A 27304-nucleotide genomic window follows, 5' to 3' on the forward strand; every position below is an offset into this window, starting at 1 on the left:
GATGGATGGATGGATGGATGGATGATGGATGGATGATGGATGGATGATGGATGGATGATGGATGGATGATGGATGGATGGATGATGGATGGATGATGGATGGATGATGGATGGATGGATGGATGATGGATGGATGGATGATGGATGATGGATGGATGATGGATGATGGATGATGGATGATGGATGATGGATGATGGATGGATGATGGATGATGGATGATGGATGGATGATGGATGGATGGATGATGGATGGATGATGGATGGATGATGGATGGATGATGGATGGATGGATGGATGGATGGATGGATGGATGATGGATGGATGATGGATGGATGATGGATGGATGATGGATGGATGATGGATGATGGATGGATGATGGATGGATGATGGATGGATGGATGGATGGATGATGGATGATGGATGGATGGATGATGGATGGATGGATGGATGGATGGATGGACGGATGGATGATGGATGGATGATGGATGGATGGATGGATGGATGATGGATGGATGATGGATGGATGATGGATGGATGATGGATGGATGGATGATGGATGGATGGATGATGGATGGATGATGGATGGATGATGGATGGATGATGGATGGATGGATGATGGATGGATGGATGATGGATGGATGATGGATGGATGGATGATGGATGGATGGATGATGGATGGATGGATGGATGATGGATGGATGGATGATGGATGATGGATGGATGGATGATGGATGGATGATGGATGGATGATGGATGATGGATGGATGATGGATGGATGGATGGATGGATGATGGATGGATGGATGATGGATGATGGATGATGGATGGATGGATGATGGATGATGGATGGATGATGGATGGATGATGGATGGATGATGGATGGATGATGGATGGATGATGGATGGATGATGGATGGATGGATGATGGATGATGGATGGATGATGGATGATGGATGGATGATGGATGGATGGATGGATGATGGATGGATGGATGGATGGATGGATGATGGATGGATGGATGGATGATGGATGGATGGATGATGGATGGATGATGGATGGATGATGGATGGATGATGGATGGATGGATGATGGATGATGGATATTTCAGGATAAATATCTTGTGAACAAACATAAATGAGCATCAGAAGGTCAAGGAAACAAAATAAGAGCAGTGAAGGAAGTGAAGGTCCAGGGAACTGCTGTAAAAAGCAAGGGAGGGACCAAAAACTGAGTTCAGAGAGAAAGGAATTTATAGTGTTTATCAACAAACTCTGAAAGCTTACAAGGTCCAACTGTACAAAGCTCAGTCTTCCAAATCTACTGGCAGGGTGCAAAAATAATGAACAAGGAAATATGGTTATGGTAATAATAAATTTAATATAACCCAAATAATTTGAGAAAATACAAACACTGCTCTTAAAAAATTCCCATGCATTTATTTTGTATTAGAGAAAGGTGCTTTTCAACAGATGCTTTCTGGTACTTTACCAAAATGAGAAGCATCTGCCATTTTCTGAACATGGATTACTGAACACCACAGCTCACTGCTAATGAAGTTAAATTCAAAAGTCATCTAAAGAAACAATTAAAATAAAATAATTGGGGTTTTTTCCTACCTCAAGAACATTATTGTAGTAAGCTCATGTTTTCTTGTCCTCATGCTCAGGCTTCCTGATTTACAGAAGATTTCCCAGTTTAAATAACTTTTAATGCTGTGAACTACTTATAACTTCAATTTTAAAAGCCTGTTAATTTTTGGAAAACACACAAGAAATGGCAGGCACTAATCATCATTTCACCTTTTCACCAGTGTACTAAAAAATAGCTTGATTAGAACAAAATGACATTAGGTCAAGATGACATTTCTTCTTCTTCTTGCACATCAATCAAGGCATGATACCAGGAGAGCACTTCCAAGTGGCATTGCCACATTTTTGGAAGTTTTGACAAGAGAAAGGTTGTTCCTTCTTCAAATGAGGTGTCCTGTTTTGACCTCACATTATTCTGAAACTTTACAGGAAACATTTTTTCACTCCAAAACAATTCCACATTTGCAGTTGAAGACCAAAAACACCACATGTGGTGGTTTAAATTTTTATCAACTTTTCTTCGGCTCATCTTCTCTCATAGACACTACAAGGATTTTCTAGAAAAAACACGAAGTATTTTTAGACCCTCATTTCACAAATGAGAGGAAGCCCAGCAGAAGGTTAATTCTGGAAATAGTTACGCAGCCATTTGTAGCAAGCAGGGTCCCAGGGGAACAGTTAGTTTTTTTCCATAGATAACTTGGGATTATTTTCCTAATTTCAGTTTAAAGAATAAAAATAAGGTGGTGGTGTCACTGCAAGACTGAAATAAAGAAAAGCATATGTTATGTTTAGGTCTCAGCATGAAATGTCGATTGTTCACCAGCATCCACACTGATCCCTCATCACATGGACGAGCCAAATACCCGTAACCTACTGGCAGAATGGACACTTTTACACATCAAGGGGACATTTGACATGGGATGGAGACACAAGACACAGGGAATGGCTTTCCACTTCCAGAGGCCAGGGAGAGATGGGACATTGAAAGGAATCCTTCCTCGTGACGGTGGTGAGGCCCTGGCACAGGTGCCCAGAGCAGCTGGGGCTGCCCCTGGATCCCTGGCAGTGCCCAAGGCCAGGCTGGACACTGGGGCTGGAGCTCCTGGGACAGGGAGAGCTGTCCCTGCCATGACTGGGGTGATACTATATGAGCTTTAAGATCCCTCCCAACCCAAACCATCCTGTGATTCTATGTTTTTACAAGGTTGATCCATCATTGCTGCTCCTGAACATGTTCCAAGTAACTAAAAATTTTGAAGTTTAAGGTACAGAAAAGATAAAAATAATTCTATGCCATGTCTACAACACTAGCTGGCTTTTGCCCTTCTGTCTGCATTAACACAGTACAAGTTTAACTCATAAATTATGTTCAAACCCATAAATGGGGCACTTTTCTCCTCTCAAAGGAGCCTGCACACCAAATCATCTGCAGCCCAGACAGATGACAATAATTTTTTGTCCCTCAAAGAATCAGAATTTGGAAATGAAAACATAATACTTCCATGCTAGAGTGCAGTGACATGACTTGTTCATTGTAAAAGCAAAAGACAACTCCTTAATTGTTTATGCTGACAAACAGTGCACAAAAGGACACTGGCTATATGTGCTGCACTTGCAGCATTACACACTTGGGTTACTGGATCATATTTACAGTGTCAGAAGCTACATTTAAGTCAGGCTTTAAGTTAAGAAAATACCACTGGCTACAGTTAAGAGTCTTACCAAGGCTGAACTTACCTAAAAGCTGCAAGTAAGGGAGCATAAATTGAGTCTCCATCATACACATACAAATGGTCCCAGCTGCACTCTGTGGCAAAGTGATTGAATCGAAGCCTGAGGATTGTGTTTGGCCTGTAAAGAAAAAAAAATAAAAATAAAAATAAAAGAACACAAGTGTCTAGGATCTCTCCAACAGCATTGCCCTTAAATTCAGATGAAATCCCTGTTCATCCTAATCAAATAAATTTTTAAAATGTCAGCTTGCCAGAGTTCCCTCCTTCCCACAGGAGGAGAAGTCTTTAGGGCGTTATGCTACAAATGACTATTTTTGGATAGGTATAACAATCTACTCTGGGCCTTTGGAAAAGAGCAGCAGGTGGAACTCAAGGATAATGTCCTGCTTAAAGGAAAGGTACAAAGGGTACCTCTGACTTGAGAACTGAGCATCCTATGGAGTCATAGGGGTTTGCTGCTATTTGAATAGCCTGACAGCTGTAGAGCAGAATGAAATTGTCAATCAATAAAGGCTCAGACCACAAACAAAAAGGAAGAGTCCCTTTGCAACAGCCAACAAGGGCGAGCAGACAGCCCTCATCTGCCCAATCACATGGGCCTTGGGCTCCATGGAGCTCATCTGCCTTGTTCACACTCCTGGGAAAAATAAAAAGGACTCCCCTAGGATGAGAACACAGAACAGACAACAGCCAAGAAAAATCTGGAACAGTACAGAAAGGAAATGAGAACACTAAGGAACTCATGGCTTATTTTGTATCTGAATTTCTCCAGTGTCTTCAAAGGCTCGCTAACACAGATTGTACCTTCCCCTGCTAACCTCAAAGCTCTCTGCACAATGGAATGCCAGCAACGAGGTGAGGGCACTCAGAACTGAACAGCTTTGCAGGCTTTGCTTTCCAAGTCCAGATCTCTGGGAATTTCACTTCTGGCAGCGAGCTTAGACTCTTTTCACACAACTGCATATTTCAGCTGGTTTAATCAGCATGATTACCTCTTTTCTGTTTACCACCATGCCCTGACAGCAGGGTATAAACACTCACAGGCAGGAAAAGGACTCCAATGTAAATGCTCAGCTATGGAATAAGGAAGAACATTTCTGTCTTTCCAGCAAGAAAGATCTCACTTCAGACCCCACAAAGTGGTGGTTCCCTAGGAAGCCTCTCAGTAGTAGTAATTATAGGCTGGAAGAGCAGCTTTGGTGACATTATTGAGGGCTCATGGGAAGCACTTCGCTTCTGATAAAAATATGAGTCACGATATCCCTTAAAAACAGAAGTTATGAGGGTTAAGCTGGCTGTGCTGCGATTGCTGAGGCTGGTTTGTCTGCAATAATGCTCTTGTGAAACATTTTTTAATTATTTGTAATTGCAAACTGTCTGCTGTACTCCTATGAACTACACAAATTAAAAGGTGTAGCCACTGGGAGCACCCAACTTTTGCTCTTAACCACCTCAAACAACTGGGCTCTTAATAAAGTTAATAGTGATTGGTTGCCTCTCAATTTCATCATTCTGGATAGTTTTATGGAGCAGCTTAGCCCTCAGTTTTGAGTACTTTAAGAGCTGAGGAATTAAACTTCCTCAGCTCAAATAAATGTCTGAACCAGATACAGTGAATAATTCCTCCTAACTCATCAGACCTCCCAAACAAAGAACCATAGAGTGGTCTGGGTTGGAAGAGACCTACACAACTGTCTTGTTCCACCTCCTGCCATGGACAGGTGCTCCAAGACACATCCAGTCTGTCCTTGGACACTTCCAGGGATCCAGGGGCAGCCCCAGCTGCTCTGGGCACCTGTGCCAGGGCCTTACACCCTGCCAGGGAACAATTCCTGCCCAAAATCCCATCCAGCCCTGCCCTCTGCCACTGGGAAGCTGTTCCACGTGCCCTGTCCCTCTATCCTTTATCCCCAGTCCCTCTCCAGCTCTCCTGGAGCCCCTGCAGGGACTCTCAGCATTCCCTGCATTTTGCCCTTCTCCAGGGGAACATTCCCAGCTCTCCCAGCCTGGCTCCAGAGCAGAGGGGCTCCAGCCCTGGAGCAGCTCCGGGGCCTCCTCTGGACTCTCTCCAGCAGCTCCACGTCCTCCTGCTCTTGGCCCCGGGGCTGGGGCAGCTCTGCAGGTGGGGCCTGACCTGAGGGGCTCCGGGACACAATTCCCACCTTTCCTTTGGGATCAGCCCAGCCTGGGGCAGCTCTGCAGGTGGGGCCTGACCTGAGGCGGCAGAGGGGCAGAATCCCCCTCCCCTGCTGCCCACGCTGGGATCAGCCCAGGTCTTGGGGGCTCCTGGGCTGGGTCATGTCCAGCTGTCACCCAGCGGCACCCCCAAGTCCTTCTCCCTAAGGCTGCTCTCCGTGCCTCCATCCTCAGATTCTGACCCGGGTGCAGGACCTTGCACTCGGCCTTGTTGAACCCCATGAGGTTCACACAGTGCCATGTCTCCAGCCTGTCCAGGTCCCCTTTGATGCCATTCCTTCCCTTCAGCATCTTGACCACACCATTGGCAAATTTGCTAAGGGTGCCTTGTTCCCAATGTGCATGACAGCAACAGTCATGTTAAACACAGGGAGAAGACTGAGGAAAAGTGCCCTCTGGGACTGGAGTAAATTCTGATTCAAGATACAAAGAGGCCTCAGTTTGCAGTGTCCAGTACAAGTTCAAACTCTCACATGACTTACGCCAATTCACAGACCCCTCTACCTGTAGATTCAGGGAACAACACGGAATGTGCCTGAACACTCAGATGTTATCACACAGCATCATATCTGACCATGGAAGAGCTTTGGAGACTAAACAAATGGATCTTACAGTCCTGGCACCAGCTTGGTACTATCAAAAATACATTTTTACAAGTGAGATACTCTGAACTGCTGCACCATCTATCAGATGACAGAGGACAGACATTAAATATGCTACTCCTAAAAAAACTGTGCAAGAATTTTCTGTTAGCAATATAAGGATCAAATATAGGAAGGGCAGTAAAGTAAGGGGAAAGATCTGAGGGACTTCTCCCAGTTTAGAAAACCTTTGCAATAAAAGGTCAATGGCTCCTCTGAAGTCTCATGGCTCAGTGAGTAAAGAAATATCTGAAGTTCATCACTACAGAAACTGATTCTTCATGAATAAACGCTTTCAGAGCTTTCTCTTGTTTCTCATACTACTGAAAAGTCCCATGCATAGTGAATCCCATCATCTGAATGGCTCACTATGATATCAGTAAGTAATCCACAGTCCTTCATTATTTATGGAAGTGCACTGATTTTTGTTTACCACATGCTGTTTCAACACAAACTTCTTAATCAGAAGTCAGTTTGGAGGGCTCAGCTGCACAAAAACTTAATTTACCAAGAACAATTAAGTGTTGCCCTACCTAGCTTTTAGAATAGCCAGAAAGAATCATGAGACCTAAAAATATTTAGTGCAGATAAAACTCACCTAGAAGTCCCAATAAACAACACAAAATCCCAAGCTGCTTCCAACACTCACCTTCCTTCAATGAGCCAGGTGCATTTTGTCTTGTATTTGTAATTTCCAGGCCCATCTGTGACATACCCTGAAGGTTCAGTGAGTCTGTAAACAAAAACACAAAGACAAGCATTAGTGTCCGATGGTTTTAAACATTCAGAAATGATTCCCTAAATTTTCAAGATCCGCTATTAGATTATCATTTACTTAAGAGCCACTATAAACAAACCAACTAGAGCACAACAAAACCCAGCTGGGAGTCCCCTGTTGAATTCTCTGTGCAGGCCTTCTGATGATTGTTCCTCGAATGACATCTTGAAGGACATCACTTCAGATTGATGTCATGGTTCCAAACCTATATGTACGGATATACCACCTAACCAGCAAAAGGAATTCCCCAACAGAAGCTAAAATTATTCCTAAACTATTTATTTACACAAACTGGACCATTCTTGCATGCAGTTTAGATGAAGTCCGTGGTGCTCTCTCTCACTCATTCTGTATTTGACCCTCCACAAACTCCTTGACAACTTCCTGAATGGAGGCCTGATCCCCAAGCCACATATTTGGAAGTGATCAAGGCCAAGTTGGGTTGGGCTTGGAGTAACCCAGTCTAAGGGAAGGTGTCCCTGCCTATGGCAGGGAGTAGAATGAGATGGGCTTTAAGGTCCCTTCCACCCCAACAAGTTTGTGATTCTATATTGTTATCAACATCTGCAAATTCTATACCAGCAAAAGACAAAACTAAGAGCAAAACCATTGGGATATACATTCCTATCTCACATGAATTAGACAAAATATTTCAGATTAGTTCTAACAAACTGTTGAAGCACTGCAGAAACTGCTGAAAAGAAATGACAAGAAAGGATGGCAGCAAAAGACAGTAGCACCTGAAGGTGCCCAAACACCACATTCTGGTAGAGAGCACGCTGGCACCAAACAGGATTCCTTCCTAGGCAAGTTATAAACTCCATCGTCGGCACACGGCTGGAGCAAATCACAGCCCTCTGGCAAAATTCAACTGTCCTACTTACAACACAACTTTAAAACAAAAACACTCTAAATTTAAATTTGGCAAAAGGAGAAGAAAGCAAGATCAGAAGTCCCCTAAACCGGTATCTTGGAACTATCACCACTCCCCAGTGATCTGTTAATGTTAATGTCTCACTGTTAAAAATATTTTGGCTGAGTCAAAAATTATTTTCCATACTCTTTTCCATCAAGCATTTTTAAGGTTGATCTCTGATTCAAATTAAAAAGGCAAAAACCACAGATTTTTAAAAACTACCTTCCTCTGTCTATAAATGAATTTATTATAATACTTTTCAACCTGAGAAATTGAGCTGAAGACATTTTAAAGCCAATTACTGAAGTTCTGCAAGAAATGGACATTTAAGCAAGGGAAGAAAAATCTCAGACTTTTGGACACGTAAGAAGCATCAGACCTTCTGTGGAGACACAGATGTAGGTGTAAACAGGGATTAGGTTAAAAAAAAATACACATACAGAAGGTACAGATTTAGGCTGGATATTGGGCAGGAATTGCTCCTGGCAGGGTGGGCAGGGCTGGCACAGGTGCCCAGAGCAGCTGGGGCTGCCCCTGGATCCCTGGCAGTGCCCAAGGCCAGGCTGGACACTGGGGCTGGAGCTCCTGGGACAGGGGGAGCTGTCCCTGCCATGGCTGGGGTGGAACTGGATGGGCCTTAACGTCCCTTCCAACCCAAACCATTCCACGATTACGTGATTCATATTTCTTTTAAAACTTCAACCTCTTTGAAAATTCAAACCACTTATCCACCAACTAGGAATTCACAAAACCAAATGAAACTTCCATGTTACTGGAGGCAGTAACATCTAGTCTTTTTGTCTAAAAATTCATCCTTTTGAATAGAATATCCATGGAAAAGCTGTGAATCAAACAGTATCAACACTGATAGAACTTTGCCTGCAACAAAGAGCAGAGATTCTGAAAACCTGAGCAAGTCTCAAGCTAAAAACAATCTCATGCCATGTGGAAAGCTCTCAGGAGCCTCTGCTCATAGATGGCTTGCAACAATTTTATCTGGAAACAATAACTAATTCATTCACCATAGAAATGCTACCAATAGTGATATATAAAAAAAATAAAAATAATCCTGTTAATACTGTAACCCCAGGGATGTTACATCTCAGGAGGGGGAAAAAAATAGAGCATTTCAACATCAATGTAATTCAATGAAGTTTCAGCAAAACACTGGATTTAGTTTTAAAAATATAAGTCAAACTTCTTTGATATGCTATTAGTAAAAACTTATCCCTAAGTTTCTCAGACTGCTTACTAAACTTCCTGCCATTATGGACGAATGAGAGATATTAAAAATCTATAATAAATCAGAGTTGACGTATCTGAAAGGAAAATAAATAGGAATTAAGTTTTCACTGTCTGCACTGCCTGGCTAGAGCAGGGCAGCAGCATCCATTTCTTCTATAAACACTCTTCCAGACAGAAATAAATCTTCAGCACAAAAGCAAACTGAAATTAGAATTTCATCTTTCTATTTAATACAGAAAGCTCAACTGATCTCCAAGCTCCAGCAGAAAAGCACCCAGTCCCCTGTTCCCCATGCTCAGTGCTGTCTGTGTCATACACAACACAGGGCTGGGGGTTTGGATAACTGGGACATGTCCTACACAGTGCTTTGGATTTGTCTGCAAGCAGAGGCTTGGCAAGGGAACACGTGAGTAACTCCAGAAGGAAAAAGACTCCAGGAATGAGGGACTTGGATACGGAAAGTTTTCCTGACATCCATCAGGCCACTCTCACAGAGAAGGCTCCTACCCCACGTAAACTGACACCAACACCAGCAGGCTCGGGGGTCCTTGGCCCCAGAAAGTTTTGTTTGTATTTGTGATGTGGGGGTCAACAAGGCCAAGTGCCAGTCCTAAACTTGGCTCAGCAACCCCTGCAGCTCCAGGGGCAGAGGGGCTGGGAAGGCCCTGGGGGTGCTCTGACAGCTTCTGGACAATGAACCCAGGTGGGCAAAGGGCCACTGGAGGCCGCTGGTCCCTGGGCTGTGCCAGCTCTGGGGTGGCAGCAGGACCAGGGCAGTGCCCGTCCCCTGTGCTGGGGCACCTCCAGTGCTGGGACAGCTCTGGAGAGCCCTGGAGGGGCTGGAGCGTGGCCAGGGAAGGGAACGGGGCTGGGATGGGGCTGGAGAATTCCTGAGGGAGCTGGGAAGGGGCTGGAGAATTCCTGAGGGAGCTGGGAAGGGGCTGGAGAATTCCTGAGGGAGCTGGGAAGGGGCTGGAGAATTCCTGAGGGAGCTGGGAAGGGGCTGGAGAATTGCTGAGGGAGCTGGGAAGGGGCTGGAGAATTCCTGAGGGAGCTGGGAAAGGGATGGAGAATTCCTGAGGGAGCTGGGAAGGGGCTGGAGAATTCCTGAGGGAGCTGGGAAGGGGCTCAGGCTGGAGCAAAGGAGGCTCAGGGGGAATTTCTGGCTCTGCACAAGTCCCTGGCAGGAGGGGACAGCCGGGGGGGATTTGGGATCTGCTCCAGGGAACAGAGACAGGAGGAGAGGGAACGGCCTCAGGGAAGCTCAGGGTGGATATTGGGGAAATTCCTTCCTGGAAATGTTTGTCCAGCCCTGGCCCAGCTGCCCAGGGCAGGAGTGGAGTGCCCGTCCCTGGGGGAATTTAAAAGACCTGTACATGTGGCACTTCGGGACATGGGCAGTGGTGGCCATGGCTGTGCTGGGGAACAGCTGAACTTGCTGGTCTTAGAGGGCTTTTCCAACCTAAACAATTCTGTGACTCCATGGTAATTTTATGATTCAGATGCAGAAATCAGACAGCAGCAAATATGGGAAGGCATCAAATATCACTTGTCTTTGCAAACTTGGTGAAACGTATGGCTGCTACATAAGAAGTGCTTTCATACTGCCTGAGTGTTACATCTCCTGCTCTGCAAGGAGCAGCTGCTACACCCTAAAAAACAAGTCAGGTCCTGTACTACAATACTTACAAGGCTCTAAACTACAACATCAACTTTAAAACTTCCAGGGTAGAAAAAAACAACTGCAAGGATCTATTCACAAAACTCAGTTTAAAAAAATACCTAAGTGTACTGCATGAATACATATGTATACACACAGTACTTAAGGCTTGTTTCAAACTTCACTGTTTACAACAGTGCTGTGTACACTAAATTTTTCATTGATTTCCAAGTGGACTGCAATATATAAGAACCAAAGGGAAAGAAGAGAGTTAGGGAGATGAATATACAGCCCACATATTCAAAGAGCTCCAACCTTGAGTGCAGTCTATTCCAGCTTTTTTAAAGAAAAAGACAAAAGAGAAGAAATAACAAGGATGAAGATTTAACAAAAAAGAACTTTGAAGATAAATACTTCATGCAAAAATATTCTGCATATTTAATTATTCCCCATTCATTCTAGGAGCCCCTGTAAAGCACAAAACCAACACAAGAAAATTGGGCAGCCATCAATGGTATCTCCTGGGTAAACAGCCAAATCTGATATTGGAAATCACCAGAAAAATCCATGGGATTTTTAATAACAATGTGAGTAATACTAGCAGCATATATTTTTCAAATACAAATCAGTTCCTCTGTAGACAGGATCTGTACAAGGCAAAGCCTCAAAGCTGTTGATTAACTACTGTCTAATAAATGTAAAGCAAGCCTGCTGCTAGTGAGTACAAAAACTTACAAAAAGTACCCTAGAATTTAGAATTAAATAACTTTGCAGCACTTACTTCACAGCATTGTGACATTAAAGGTACATTATATGCTGGCAACTTTTGAATATGAAGGGTTTTGAATATATTTATTTTCCACAGAAGTATTAATAAAGAAAAAAAAAGCAGCTTGCCTTCCCCTTCATTACTCACCAGAAAAGGTAAGCAAGCTGGTTTGGTTTATAAAACACATTCAAATTAAACCTCTAAGTGGTCATCACTGGATCTCAAAATGGGTTTGTACTACTTTCAGTTAGACTGCAGTAACACTGACAGTGAAGACTTATCAGCATCTTGTCTGGAGAAGTTTCACAGCCTTTTCAGTAAAAAATACCCCAATCAAATAATAAGAAACCAATAAAAAACAACAAAAAACTAAACAAGCAAGCAAATAAAAATAAACAATCAAAACCACCAAACAAACCCAAAATCCCCTTGTCCATCCTAATTTTGAAGCTGCTAAATCTAGAGACTGATGCAAGCAATGAATTTTCCTCCTTTCTTCCTCCTCTTTCCCAAGTGCTCAAGCACTTCACAATTAAAAGTCATTGTTCTGGGTATATTTGGAATTGAAGGCACAGAGAAAGGGCTGTTACAGCTTCTTCCAGAACAAAAGCTTTCTATCCTAAATTGATTAATAATTTGACTTTGTTCATGTTCTCACTAAAAGCACTGAGGTTAAAGGACATATATTATAAGCAAATGCTTTAATTTATAGGCATGGAATAGTGATCAGGCACACCAGGGATGAGAGAAGCAGACAAACAATTCTAATGTAGAACAGCTAAATCCCTTCTTCTGCCACCCCAGTTTCACACCACAGGTAAAGCTGGGAAGATGTCATTAATTACAGGCCAGGTCTCACAGACAAAGGTAAAACATTACTGCAAAATCCACTTTGAAAAGGATTTTACCTATGCAGCAAGAGGTACCTAAAACAAAGATAATGAACTACTCCAGGAGTTCAGAGAATTCTCTCCTCCTCTTTCTTTCATGTACACAGTCTCCTGAGAAAAAAGTGCTCAAGATGAACAAACTCATGCAAAAGTCACTGCTGTAGTGTAATCATGGAAAACCAAACGCTTTAGGTTGGGAGGGACCTTAAAGTTCATCTCGTTCCATCCCGCTTCCACTGTCCCAGTCTTTTCCAAGCCCCAGTGTCCAGCCTGGCCTTGGACACTTCCAGGGGTCCAGGGGCAGCCACAGCTTCTCTGGCCACCCTGGGCCAGGGCCTCACCACCCTCCCAGGAAAGAACTTTTTCCTCACAGTAAAGATTTTTATCCTAATAATTAAGATACATAATTTAAAAAAAAAAAAAAAAAAGAATTATAAAAATAATTAAAATGACCTAACCTCAAGACTAAGACAACAGAAACTGACGGAAAAGCTGGTTTCTCTCCACCAATTCCATTTCCCCACATCAGAAGCAACCCAGAACTGTGCTGCACCCCAAACAACACCAGCACTTCCCCACTGCTTCAAAACCATCGTTTATAGACACTGCCTTGTGATCCAACTGCATTTGCCACACCAGAAACACGCTGGAGCTCCACTCTTGTTTGTGCCTCTAAGTTTTAAAGCCAAACTGAAAACATCCCAAGTTTAGGTCCCTGCATCTCCTCCTGTTTCTTTATTCCCAGCCTCATCTCAGAGACCACAAAGCAGCATTTATTCACTGCGTAACCTCAGCTTTATCTCTGCTGAACCAACCAGCCAAGCTGCACTGCAAATGTCAACATTACTGTTTACCTCTACTACAGATTTTTCCCCCATTCAAACTTACTGGGAAAAACAATGAATAAAATAATTATTGTTGTTATTATTATTATTATTATTATTATTATTATTATCACACAAGCAGCACATTTTTCTGTGGCATTGTTCTACAATCTATATTATCTTTGATCTCTGCTTTCACACTGCAGGAACTCCAATCTTGGTAGTCTTATTTCTTTGAACACCTTCCCCAGTGCCTGTATTTTATGCAGAAACATTACCATGACAAACGGCCAATTTGTCCCTTTGAAGGCCACCCATACCCACCACTCCTACCTGAGACACCTGCCATGCAGATGGTGGACACTACAACACTCTCTGTTAATCCAATCCAACACCTGCACTCTGCTTTCCACATCTGTTCCCAAATCCACTTACTGGATCTTGGCCTAGTTCTTTGAAATAAGGATAATTTAGCTGAAAGTGTTTTTTTAACGCCCAGAAAAACGGGAGTCTCTTCCTTCGCTGGTGGTCCTAAAATGCTCCTGAGGTCTGTTGTGGTAGGAAGCTGTCTTATTCATACCAGGCAGGAGGAGACAACAGAGCACAGTCGAAAGCAAATGCATCTCACACTTCATAAATTGTCTCACTACAGCAGAAAAAGAATATATCAATCCCTCTCTTTCCCTGGCACAGAATGAACCCCTAAAACCTTGGGGCAAGAGGCCTTGCAAGTGTCTTACCCCAAAACTTAACCCCCTGCAAGACAAAAAGACAAAGAAACCACATTATTGCAATGGTCAAAGAGAACAATCAAAGGCTCATGCATACAAGGTCTGTAAGATGATTCTTCATCCCTTTCCCAAAATTAGAGATATTCAATTATTCAATTGATCTCAAGCACCAGTGCAATCATTTAAGATGCAGTACAGCACACCTGTGGCCCTTGTAAATAAAGCTTCATAATTCAAATTCTTTAAAGCTCACATGCTCAGAATTGACAGACATCAATCTTCTCCTCCAGTTGGAGAGCCCTTCACTTTGATAAGCTTTCAAGTTGTCAGGCCTACATTTAAGACCAGGAAAAGCATTCATTGGCAGAACACATGCTGTATTGTGAATGAAAAGAGGTTAAGCAACTGACTTCATCTTCAGGCCAGCGGGAATAGGAATAAGAGGAGTTTAAGGCCATCCCTGTGGAGCACAAGACCATTGTCCTGCTGCACTTTCTCAGACAAATGCAAACCTACCAAGTTTCTATGAGAAATATAAAAGCAGCAATCCCTTCTGCTTTCCAGTGCTGCATATGAAACTGCTGCCTATTCTTCCTAAACACTAAACCCCAAAATAATCCATTGAACTCTCAAGAAGCCCATTTAGACTGATTTAGCTCTGAACTTGCCACCCCCATCACTGCTGATTTTTAGACCAAATGCAGAACTCAGAACTTGGTAGTCACACTTACAGAAAAGCACAAGCCAAAGATCAGTCAGTGTTGTAACAGAAATTAAAATATTGAGATATTCTATAAATAAACATCACAGCCTGACCCACTTTCCTAATAGGGATAGAAATAATTCTTTTTATTTCCTTCCTGACATTCAGAAGTTGTAAGCTACTACGTAGCAGTGGTACCTGCTGGGAAAACTGATCCCTAAAAAAATAAAAGTTGTTAGGAAAAAATTGCTGTTAACTTCTGTTTCGTCAAAACCAGATTTTGACACAAATATTCAGATACAGATCCCTAAAATAGTCGTGGTACATCCCAAAATCCAGATGGGCATTTGTGAACCTACAGAATGACAAATCCTTGACTTTCTAAAGCAGGGCTGAAACAACACCATAAGAACACCATAAGATCAGAGATTTGATAACAAAAATAACGTGTTTATTAATGAAACAAATTCTCAGGCAATTTCATAATTCAATGACACCTTGATCAATAAGGAGGCCAACTCAAGGATGCCACAAGTAGTAAAAATAATACAACAGCAAAGGAGCCCTTTAAGCATCAAATATTAAATCTGAGAGAGTAAGGGAAGTAAGGTTCCCCTGAATAAAAAGTCTGTGTGTTATATAAGGATATTCTGTCTATCCCAAAAAGGATCTTATCCTCACATGTATTACGTTAAAGAATGAAAGACATGTAAATATTTGTCTTGAAGGAGGGGACAGAGAAGAATTTCATTGAGGGGAGAAGGAAAAGTCCACAGAGAACCAATAATAAACAAACAATTCATCACTACAATATCCTAAAATTTATTTAGCTTATTCCATTTTCTACCTCATTTCAGTGAATCTGCTTCCAGACATACTCCTGTCAGCCACATGACCTCTCTCTCCAAACAGTGTCTCCAGCACACGCACCTGAAGGATTTTGGACAGGCTCTCCAGCAGGACTGTGATCGCTGGCTCAGGGAGCAGAGCTCAGGTCAATGCCAGTGCTGGCCCAAGAATCAGGCTGAGTTTCCAGCTCTGTTCCCTCCCACAAACAGCTGATGACACCAACATGAGAGATGAGGGTGACACGTCTGAGGGATGGCATCAAAGGGGACCTGGACAGGCTGGAGACATGGCACTGTGTGAACCTCATGGGGTTCAACAAGGCCGAGTGCAAGGTCCTGCACCCGGGTCAGGGCAGGGCCTGGTCTCAGAAGAATCTGAGGATGGAGGCACGGAGAGCAGCCTTAGGGAGAAGGACTTGGGGGTGCCGCTGGGTGAGAGCTGGACATGACCCAGCCCAGGAGCCCCCAAGACCTGGGCTGATCCCAGCGTGGGCAGCAGGGGAGGGGGATTCTGCCCCTCTGCCCCCTCAGGTGAGGCCCCACCTGCAGAGCTGCCCCAGGCTGGGCTGATCCCAAAGGAAAGGTGGGAATTGTGTCCCGGAGCCCCTCAGGTCAGGCCCCACCTGCAGAGCTGCCCCAGGCTGGGCTGATCCCAAAGGAAAGGTGGGAATTGTGTCCCGGAGCCCCTCAGGTCAGGCCCCACCTGCAGAGCTGCCCCAGGCTGGGCTGATCCCAAAGGAAAGGTGGGAATTGTGTCCCGGAGCCCCTCAGGTCAGGCCCCACCTGCAGAGCTGCCCCAGGCTGGGCTGATCCCAAAGGAAAGGTGGGAATTGTGTCCCGGAGCCCCTCAGGTCAGGCCCCACCTGCAGAGCTGCCCCAGCCCCGGGGCCAAGAGCAGGAGGACGTGGAGCTGCTGGAGAGAGTCCAGAGGAGGCCTCGGAGCTGCTCCAGGGCTGGAGCCCCTCTGCTCTGGAGCCAGGCTGGGAGAGCTGGGAATGTTCCCCTGGAGAAGGGAAAAATGCAGGGAATGCTCAGAGTCTCTAATGTAACTTTTAAAAAAATTCTTTTTGTTCCTTTTTTCTCTCTTTCTTGATTCTGCTGTACTTCTTCTGTACTTTTTTTCACTCCTGGATTTCTCAGCTTCTCTGAGCTGAGCTCCTTAGGGATATTCCCTCACGAGGAGTCCCGCTTATCACAGTCCTCCAGGTCAGGACAAAAACTCCAAAGCCTCTTAGGATCTTGTTTCTCGTGTTTATTAGGATGTTATCACAAAACTTGGCAGGTCTCTCCAGACTATCTGCACAAGTTTAATTCACCGCAATCTGGCTAATTTTCTTCTGTTGATACAGAATGGCCTTGTGGCTCACTTTGTGGCTCACTTTGGCTTTGAAAGCACAAAATGGCCCCGAACCACACAGTTCTTTTATCTTTATACTTATTCTTATCCAATTAACAATAGACACATATTATTTTTCTTAATAACCCAACACCTGTGTGTTGTACTGAAGCATTTTTTATCCAATCACTTACTATCACCCAAAAACCTCTAGAAGAAGAACATGGAGAATAAAGAAGAAGGAAAAGAAACAAGTCTAAATCCTCCATCTTGTCTTCTGCTTTCTAAACTATTTAAAACTCTAAACTTTAACTTTTTCACCCAGTGACTTAAGAAAACTTTCTAATCTACACACACTCCTAGCTTTTCTATCTAACTTTAACAATTGTTTTCATGTATCACCATGAAAACACTCAAATTTCATGTTGTATGAAATTCAATGTTTTTCTGGATCTCAGAGTTAAGTATCAGAAACAAGGGCATACACTCTGTGTCTCAGACTCCCACACCTAAAGGGGCTCCAGGAGAGCTGAAGAGGGACTAGGGACAAGGGCTGGAGGGACAGGGCACATGGAACAGCTTCCCAGTGCCAGAGGGCAGGGCTGGATGGGATTTTGGGCAGGAATTGTTCCCTGGCAGGGTGTAAGGCCCTGGCACAGGTGCCCAGAGCAGCTGGGGCTGCCCCTGGATCCCTGGAAGTGCCCAAGGACAGACTGGATGTGTCCTGGAGCACCCTGGGATAATGGACAGGGTCCCTGCCCATGGCAGGGGGTTTGGAACAAGATGCCTTTAAGGTCCCTTCAACCCAAATCATTCTAGGATTCCACCTTTTAGCACCTGCAGAAACAATTGGAAATAAGCACCCAACTTCACAACATAAACAAGCAACACTTACATTTGCCAGTATCCAGGAGAAAGAAAGATGGGAACAAAAAAGCTGCCTCCTAATTTTTGGTTTTACAGGAACTTCTCATTACCACATACATATTGGTACAGAATTGTAAACACTTCCACAAACACTTCATCAGTTCTTCTCCCTTCCCTTTTCCAGTTCAAGCCAGCTGTTCCTCCCTCCCACAGACTGTTGTGCTAAATTCGTTATCACAGCGAGAAAAAGAATGATTTGCAACTCCTTGCAGAAAAGCACGAGTGGCATTTTCCCCAAACGACTCCCGTTAATGAAAGCAATTTCACACTACATAGAAAAAAAGGAGCTAAATACCAAACACTTTGAGTATCTAATGAAAACAGGTGTACACAATTGGCTTCCTTGAGAAGTTCCCCTTCATTAAGTAGAACAAAACTCAAAAATAAAGAATAATCCAGATGACTTGAATTTAGACAGGACTACATTCACATAGGAAAAATGTGAATACCAAGCACTCGTCCAGCTGTATGTTCTCATTCATACCTATGGGATGGGAAGTCACCTGCAGCACTTTATGTTCAAATATGCAGCCAAAATCCCAGCTTAGCAAATGGAGAAAAGGCCAGACTTCATGTAGCTCTGATTAAATCATCTTAATCCCTTCAATGAAAACTTTCGACTGCTGGCATAGGTCACTTTAACCACACAGATTACTCCACCAGTCAGCCAAAGCTTTCCAACCAGCTCCTGGGAAGAATGAAACAAATCCACAGTGCTCAAACCATCCCAGTGTTTATTTAAGAGCCTGAGAAAATAAACCAAATGTGAAAGTCATCCAGTAACTCAACAGCTCCAAACTCCAGGAGGTGAAGAGTTGGAGGGACTTTCAAATGCCAGTGTGTGTTAGTCAGCCTCACTGTGACTGGTCTAAATCCCTAAGGGAATGGGGTGAGTTTAGGCACTATAGACTGCTATGCCTTATTAAATGCATCTGCATGATAATTTTTACAATTCAGATCAGGTATTTCCTAATACTTTTCCTAAGAAAATCCTTCTACAAAATAAAAACAGGCTGTGAGAGCTGGGAATGCTCCCCTGGAGAAGAGAAGGCTCCAGAGAGACTTTAGAGCCCCTTCAAGAGCCTAAAGGGGCTCCAGGAGAGCTGGAGAGGGACTTGAGATGAGGGCTGGAGGGACAGGACCAAGGAAATGGCTTCCCAGTGCCAGAGGGCAGGGCTGGATGGGATCTTGGGCAGGAATTGTTCCCCTTGAGGGTGGGCAGGCCCTGGCACAGGTGCCCAGAGCAGCTGGGGCTGCCCCTGGATCCCTGGCAGTGCCCAAGGCTGGACACTGGGGCTTGGAGCAGCCTGGGATAGCAAAAGCTGTCCCTGCCCATGGCAGGGAGTGAGACTGGATGGGCTTTTTTAAGGTCCCTTCCAACCTAAAACATCCTGGGATTCTACGACTTTTTAAGCACACTTTAATCAAGCAAAGACTACATGAAATCATTTTATTTTTGGAACGAACTCTGAAAATATAGAAACAATGCACTCATTGGCACGTTACACAGATTTTGTGGTTTGTGTCAATGCTGCCTTAGCAACAGTCTCACTACAATATCTTATAATCCAGACCTGTTAGCATTTCTTTCTAGGATAAGTAGCTCTGGAGTGTTTGTCTGTCAAACACTCTTGGTTCAGGGAAGGTCACACCGCTGCCTCCTGATTCCTTAGCTGCAGAGACAGATGTTCCTGCATGGGGGGGAGGATGGGTTTATCTTTTCTTGTAGTGAGGCAGTGTCTAACATGCAGATCTCTTGATAGTCACTGCAAAGAAACTCTTCCTTCAAAAAAAATCAAAAACACAAAAGAACAAATCCAACAGACAAATAGACCAATTAAAAAAATACCACAATTGTGGACATCTGACCCAGCCAGCAAAGAGCTAAACTCCCTGAGGGAAGACATGGCTGCAAACATCATTGCATCCCTAGCTCAGCCATATGCATGCACCTTTCCTATTGCCTCCAAAATGACTTTGAAAGGAGTTATTCTGGGACTGTAGAGGGAAAAAATGAAATTCCATCTGCTTGCAACAGACTTGTGACAACAAAAACAAAGACAGTGGCTCAAGACTAGTTATGCAAAGTTTTGAAATAACCCCTCACTTTGCTACCAAGCTGAACATGACTGACAGGCCACCTCTCTACTAAACAACTCTAAAAAAAGTCCCAACTTCTTATTTAGGATTCTGTCATCACCAGTCCCTCCTCACTCTGGTAACGTCTATAGGAAATAGCCCTAAGATGAAGGAGAGGTTTGATCAGATATTAGGAAGAAACTGTTCTCTACAGAAGAGATGAGGCCCTGGCACAGGTGCCCAGAGCAGCAGTGGCTGCCCCATCCCTGGCAGTGTCCGAGGCCAAGCTGGACAGGGCTTGGGGCAGTCTGGGATAGTGCAAGGTGCTTCCACTAATGGCAGTGGAATGGAATAGCATGATCTTTAAGGTCCCTTCTAATTCAAACTATTCTGTGGTTCTAAAAGCCTATTAGTTTGAACTAATAAGGAATTGTGCACAAAATACTGCTGTGCTTTCCTTAGTTTATTAAGAAAAGTAGGAAAGGAAAAGGTTTTTCCTCGTTCCAATTTCCCATTTAGCTTCCTACATTTTCATTTCATTATCTCTATTCATAACCAAGATGGCTTAAAACATTATTTATAAGAGAAACACCAACCATCCCCCAGTCCACACTCTTAAACCTGTAAGGAAAAATTAATTCCTGCCTTAAAATTGCTTAAACAAAGAAATGATACTTCACCATACCCTAGGACAGAGCAGTAGGAGAACCACTTATGTGGAGTCCTCCAGAGCAGAAAGCCATAAGCCTCTTCACATGGAGTGCTTCCCTCCAGCACACTCCAACATCACTGCATTGTCCATGCTCAGAAGCACTTCAAGCTGTTGATGTGACTTGGGTGTCTACCAGGCTCTTCTCTTGGATGTATTTTTGTTCCAGGCCCAAAGCAATTATTTTCTCTGCTATGGGGCCGAGGAACACACACAGGTGTAGCACAGGTATAATAACACCAAGGGTAACCTTGGTGTCAACCCTCATTTCAGATATTTAACACAATAAATATCAAACTTCAGGTCAAAGGAGGAAATTTCAGCCGTATGTTTCCCAGACCTAACCACAAACGCATCAAAGCATCACAAGGTCAGTACATCCTCTCATCTCCTGTACTTTAAATTAATCTGTCAGAGGTAATTTGTAGCACAAGGAATAAGAAATTAAGCAATCACGGAGATAAGTTCCTCTTAGACATATGAAAAATCCAAGAGTATCAAGCACTGGACAACAGCTTTCCATTCTGTTCTCATGCTAAAATTATCTATGCAAATGTACAAATAAAAATTCATAGTTTCATGACAAAAATAATTTAAAATATGTGCTGCACAATGTTTCCTAGGAATTTTTAAACTCCCACATCCAGTTTCAGATCCCCTCCAAGTATCCCAAGTATCTGGACCACAAGTGCTTGATCAGGTCAGGTTCCCATAGCCCAGGTCATGTCAAACCCCTGTTACATCTGAACAGGCAGAGCTGAAACCTCAAAACACAAACATGATTCTCAAAGCAGAGGGAAAAGTGGTGTCACTGGCTGAGAGCAGCTCTGGCAAGAAGGTGAGCTATCACAGCAGTCTACGAAAGAGAAAAGCAAGAGCAGGCTGGAGACCCACCTTGTTTTTCCCCTTCATCCCACCCACAGGAACAGCTGCTTTCCTGCCTGCCAAGAGCTCTAGAGTACTATTTTGAGCATTTTGCATCTCATTATTTATTTACTAAAGCCTGATACGGGAAGAGTGAGCCAAAACTACCCCAAAGCATTTAAGTTTTACTTTGATTAAGACAGCCCGCTCAAACGGGCTCTGAGTCAAATGGTGCCACTAATTGCAATCCCTGGTTTATAGAGTGCAATCAGTTCTTGGTTAGGTCCTACAGCTGCAAAGCTCTTCACTGAGGGGTGAGTTTCTCATCTCAGCAAGTTTAACAAGCAGAGTTTAAAGCACACGGCAGTTCCTAAACCATGAAATGGCCTTTCCCAGGAAATCAGTCGATTTAAAATTGAGCTGTAAAATTAAAGCCCCTTTACTGCTCCCCATGAGTTAAATATTACAGGTGAGGAAGCAGCAGCTGGCACAGATACAGCACGAGCACTGCCCCAGTTAAAGGAAGGCTAATGGGAGTTAACCACAGAATCATTGGGGTTGGGAAAGAGCTCCAGAATCACCCAGTCCAACCTGTGACCCCCACCACACACACACCCCCCTCGTCAAACAGCCCAGAACACCGAGTGCCACATCCAGCCGTTCCTTGGACACCTCCAGGAGTGGGGACTCCACCACCTCCCTGGGCAACCCCTTCCAAGACCTGACCACACTTTTCAGGAAGAAATTCCTGCTGATGTCCAAGCTGAGCCTGCCCTGGCCCAGCCTGAGGCCGTTCCCTCTCCTCCTGTCCCTGTTCCCTGCGAGCAGAGCCCGACCCGACCCCCCCGGCTGTCCCCTCCTGCCAGGGACTTGTGCAGAGCCAGAAATTCCCCCTGAGCCCCTTCCCAGCTCCCTCAGGAATTCTCCAGCCCCTTCCCAGCTCCGTTCCCTTCCCTGGCCACGCTCCAGCCCCTCCAGGGCTCTCCAGAGCTGTCCCAGCACTGGAGGTGCCCCAGCACAGGGGACGGGCACTGCCCTGGTCCTGCTGCCACCCCAGAGCTGGCACAGCCCAGGGACCAGCGGCCTCCAGTGGCCCCTTGCCCACCTGGGTTCATTGTCCAGAAGCTGTCAGAGCACCTCCAGGGCGTTTCCCAGCTCCTCTGCCCCCTGAGTGCTCCATGAGTTTGCTGCAAGTTAAGTGCAGGACTCAGCACGTGGCTTTGTTGACCCTCCACTTGGTGGTCTCAGACCAATCCAATCCAGCTGCCCAGACCCCTCTGCAGAACTTCCTGCCCTCCAACAGACTGACACTTCCACAGAATTTTGTGTCATCTGCAAACTTACTAAGGGTGAACTCGATCCCCTCATTCAGATCATCAATAAAACATGAAATAGGACTTGGCCAAGACTGAGCTACTACCTGTTAGTATCAGCTCAGCTAACCCTGACCCAAACCCTCCAAAGCAAGGAGGGCAAGCAGCATTTAGACCTTTGCCACCAACTCCATCACAAATTACTTGATTTTTTGGGTTTTGGTTTTGTTTGGGGTTTTTTTTTTGTTTTGTTTTGGTTTTTTTTTTTTTTGTTTCTGCATCTCCTTAAAAACTCCGGTATCTCAGAGACAGAAAAGGCAAGAACTGACAAATACTGAGTGCTCATTTTTAAGATCTGTACCATTCATTTCAAAGTTTAACTCAAGTCACCATTTTCTATGTGTGGGCAACAGCTTTAAAGATGAATCCCAAAGTGTTTCGTGGACAGCAAACACAGAAAAACCTTGAAAGCCAACAGGGCTTTACAGGCAAACACAATTACTAAACTCACCCACAGGACTTTTCACAATACCCCTTTTAACAACAGAGGGAAAGAGGAGAACCTTGCACAATTCATACTAAATCTGCTGCTGCTTTGGAACCCAAATAAATTTAGTTACTATTTGCATGACACATTTGCTATGTCAGTGAGTCACAGGATTTCATGGTGTTAATGTTGGTTCAATAACAATCAATAAGTAATTCCCTCGTGGACAAAAACTGTGGCTGATGCATTTATTCAGTTTGGTCTGAGCTGTCTCTTGCCTGTGATCCTCACTGTTCCACACTGAACTGAAAAGCTGACATTTTCCCAGGGCTCTCTATCCTCTTCTCTGGAGACAAAATTATTTCTACATGAGCAGTGCTGTGACTTGTCAATAAGCACAGGCTGCTCTGCCAGACGAGCCTGGAGACTCCCAGGCCTCACCCAGCCACTAATTTGCTGCAGAGCACTTTGCATCCAGCCTATCCCAGTCACATTCCCACAATTCCCTAACACAGGGGCATTGGCAAAAGGAGGATTTTATGAAAGACTCAGTGTAGTGAAGCATTACTTGAAAATTACACATTAATACAAAATTTTGCAAGGTTACTAACAGTACCACTTGAGCACTGCATTGAAAACAATCACTTTTTAACACCAGACACAAATCAAAAATTATTTATGTAAATAAACATGGTGGGGGAAGAGTAATTAGCAAACATGCCTTACTGTAACTTTACATAAAAACTTCAACATCACTTTTGCACAGGTTCCAGCATGCCACAGCAAAAATACAACATCCCACAAGGGACAAGCACAAGGTCTTATGCTTCCAGCTTTCTGCTAGAAATTCTGTTCTCCCAGTTTTGGTGCCTTGTGTGATGTGTAGTCACTGCTCATGTGACAAAGTTTGTGCTTAGAGGATTGAAACACTAATTTCAGTCATTGTATCTTTCAATGATTTCAAAAACTCAGATAAAAGCGCATGTGGGACGTTGTATTTTTGGTTGCATTTTGAACCACAGCATCATTTTTCCTTCTTCTCCTCTCTGCCTTTTTCCTTGTGTTCCCAAATGCATCATGCTGACAAGTAACAGCCATTCAAAGAACCAATTCCTATTTCTGGTTTGTTTTTTTTTTTTAATATACAACTTCTTCTTAACAGACTTTTTCTGTAAATCCCCAGGAGTGTGATGTCACCTCAGCCCCATTCTGTCACTTCATTCCTCCTGCTCTGCCCAGATGATGGTGTGATCTCTGCACCCAGGCTCCACAATGACATCATCAGTGATGTAAGAAGTGCACATCTCTTCACCTTACCCAGGTCATGAATGAAAATATTAAACCAGGTTCCAGCTCCAATTTCCTACCCTCTCCCTTTCTTTCACAGAGTGAGAAACACTCACCAATAAAGCTGAAAGAGAACAAAGTCATTGAAGCAAAACTATTTATCAATATAAACACGGCAGCTGAGTCAGGTGCATCTCACTGAGGAGGCACACCTCCCCCTGAAATGTACAAACTTTTATGCCCTGCCCCAGCCATGGGGCATCCCTGACCCCTTTCCCACTGCCTGGCTACTCAGGAACTTACATTCTTTCTGACCACCTACTGCACTCAAACCAACACCTCCTTCACTCTCCCCTTTATCTCCCTCCTAACAAACATCAGTTAACTCCCCTTTTCCTTCCCCCTACATTCATGAGGCCTGGCCTCATGCTAGCTACATCTTTGCCTACGTGACATTAAGTATATATTCTTTATGCCTGAAGCAAAGTATTATTTTATCCCTCACAATCTACCCCCATTTTATTTTTCACCTTTTGCTGAGGCCCTTGGTTTGGTTATCTGCCCCATCGGTGGGGGATGGACCCTATTTGCAAAGCGGTTATATTCAAATGTAACAGTTACACTCCAGTCCTGTTATTTTGCCAACTCATGCTGAGCCAGGTTTATTCCAATGTTTTAGGTCTTCATTTCCTGCTGAGGCACTAGCTTTGCTCTAGCTGATGTAAAATAAGATGTAGGTCTTCTTCTAGCTTCTCTCTTTTCTGATCTCGTCTCCTTAGGACCATGATGTTCTGGGCTCCAATTCTTTGACTAGCAGCTGCTAGGTCTGGGTTCACTGGCATTCTGATCACCTTCATTCCTTCTACTACACTAGCAATTAACCTGATAAAACAGGGAATAAAACAAGGCATAAGCAATAATCTAGCGAAGGCACGTGATAGAAAGATGCCCATCTTCTTCCACCAGGTTTTCCCAAATAGGTTATCCTACTGCTGGGAATCCTACACTGCGTTCCATTTCTGTACTGGCACACAGGCAAGCTTTCTGATGTTTGAGCCTATGTCCCTAAATTTTGGGCAATCCAGTAGGTTTGTGTTCCACCAGGGATCCCTTCCTGACGTTTTGTTGTTTTACCAGAATAGCATGCCATATTGAAACACAGATGATGGGTGAAACGTCTTTAATTTTTTCCAGCAACTTTCCAGGTTCTATGGCATTTAATGCAACAGTCAGCTAAGATGGGGTTTACTAGGACTAAAATTATAACCCAGGCGGGAGTATTTAAATTATTCATTTTCAGGACTGATTATCTTTTAAGGGTTAATTTTAGAGGGTTACTTCTCTGTATCAGTCCAGTCCGGTCCTTTAATTTGGGTTTCATGTGCCCACCCTTTCTTCGTAGCGTGCACTGCTCTCTCAATTATCAAGCATATTTGAAAGGAACCTTCCCATGCCAGTGTTAAAGTGTCATTTTTTCAAGATTTTACCAACACGCAATCTCCCAGTTTTACCTGATGTATGTAAATGTCCAGGGCTGAGCTTTGGGGCAACAACCCCTTCTTCTAAAACCTGCAAAAGAAAGCATTATCTCCTGCAAATAATTTTTGCAACACAGGTCATTTGTTTCAGGAACTGGCAACCCTTCCTTCCCAAATAACGTAACCCAAACAACATTTCATAAGAAGATACTCCATGTCAGGGCTACTAAAATCAGCAGGGCATGCCTTCCCCTAGTCTCATTGTGCCACTCTGCAGAGGTCAAGACTCCCAGACAATTGCTCAGATTGTGAGAAACACTCACTCACCAATAAAGCTGAAAGAGAACAAAGTCATTGAAGCAAAACTATTTATCAATATAAACACAGCAGCTGAGTCAGGTGCATCTCACTGAGGAGGCACACCTCCCCCTGAAATGTACAAACTTTTATGCCCTGCCCCAGCCATGGGGCATCCCTGACCCCTTTCCCACTGCCTGGCTACTCAGGAACTTACATTCTTTCTGACCACCTACTGCACTCAAACCAACACCTCCTTCACTCTCCCCTTTATCTCCCTCCTAACAAACATCAGTTAACTCCCCTTTTCCTTCCCCCTACATTCATGAGGCCTGGCCTCATGCTAGCTACATCTTTGCCTACGTGAAATTACGTATATATTCTTATGGCTGAAATAAAACATTCTTTTATCTCTCACAATAGAATCATGAAATGGTTTGTGTTGGAAGGGATCTTAAAGCCCATCCAATTCCAAACCCCCACTACGGTCAGGGACACCTTCCACTATTACAGATTGCTCCAAGCCAAATCCAGTCTGACCTTGGACACTTCCAGAGATGGGGCAGCCACAGTTTTGCCGGGAAACCTGTGCCACCTCACCACTCTCATCAAAAAAAGTTTCTTCCTTATATCTAATCTAAATCAACACTGTCTCTGTTTGAAGCCATTCCCCCTCGTCCTGTCCCTCCAAGTCCTCGTCCAAACTCCCTTTACATCTTCCTTCTCAGCTCCTTTCCATTACTAGAAGGCCACAATTAGGTCACACCAGAGCCTTGTCTTCTCCAGACTGAACAGTCCCAATTCTCTCAGCCTTTCCTCATAGCAGAGCTGCTCCATCCCTCTGAAGATCTTGGTGCCTCCTCTGGACTCCAAAACCTCCAGGTCTTTCCTGTGCTGGGGTCCCAGAGCTGGAGACAGCTCTGCAGGTGAGGTCCCACCTGAGCAGGGGAGAATCCCCTTCCACGGCCCCTCTTTTAACTCTCATCCTCCTGTTTAACACCTCAC

At 44.1% G+C, this 27304-nt stretch overlaps 1 protein-coding gene across 11 annotated transcripts in view; it reads right to left on the minus strand.

Moving 5' to 3' along the window:
- ATRN (attractin) overlaps window positions 1-27304 on the minus strand; it is a 150430-nt gene that overhangs the window by 109035 nt on the left and 14091 nt on the right. For all 11 annotated transcript variants that reach the window (XR_009277657.1, XR_009277648.1, XR_009277656.1 and 8 more), the window contains exons 2-3: window positions 6808-6891; window positions 3326-3439 (exon numbers count right to left, since the gene is read on the minus strand). Coding sequence is in view for 1 of the 11 variants with exons in the window: in XM_058838759.1 (XP_058694742.1) it covers window positions 3326-3439; window positions 6808-6891 (198 nt within the window). In the remaining 10 variants the exon portion in view is untranslated. The remainder of the gene's footprint in view (window positions 1-3325; window positions 3440-6807; window positions 6892-27304) is intronic.

The sequence above is a fragment of the Poecile atricapillus genome, chromosome 4 (genome assembly GCF_030490865.1).
Source record: "Poecile atricapillus isolate bPoeAtr1 chromosome 4, bPoeAtr1.hap1, whole genome shotgun sequence".
NCBI classification, from domain to species: domain Eukaryota; kingdom Metazoa; phylum Chordata; class Aves; order Passeriformes; family Paridae; genus Poecile; species Poecile atricapillus.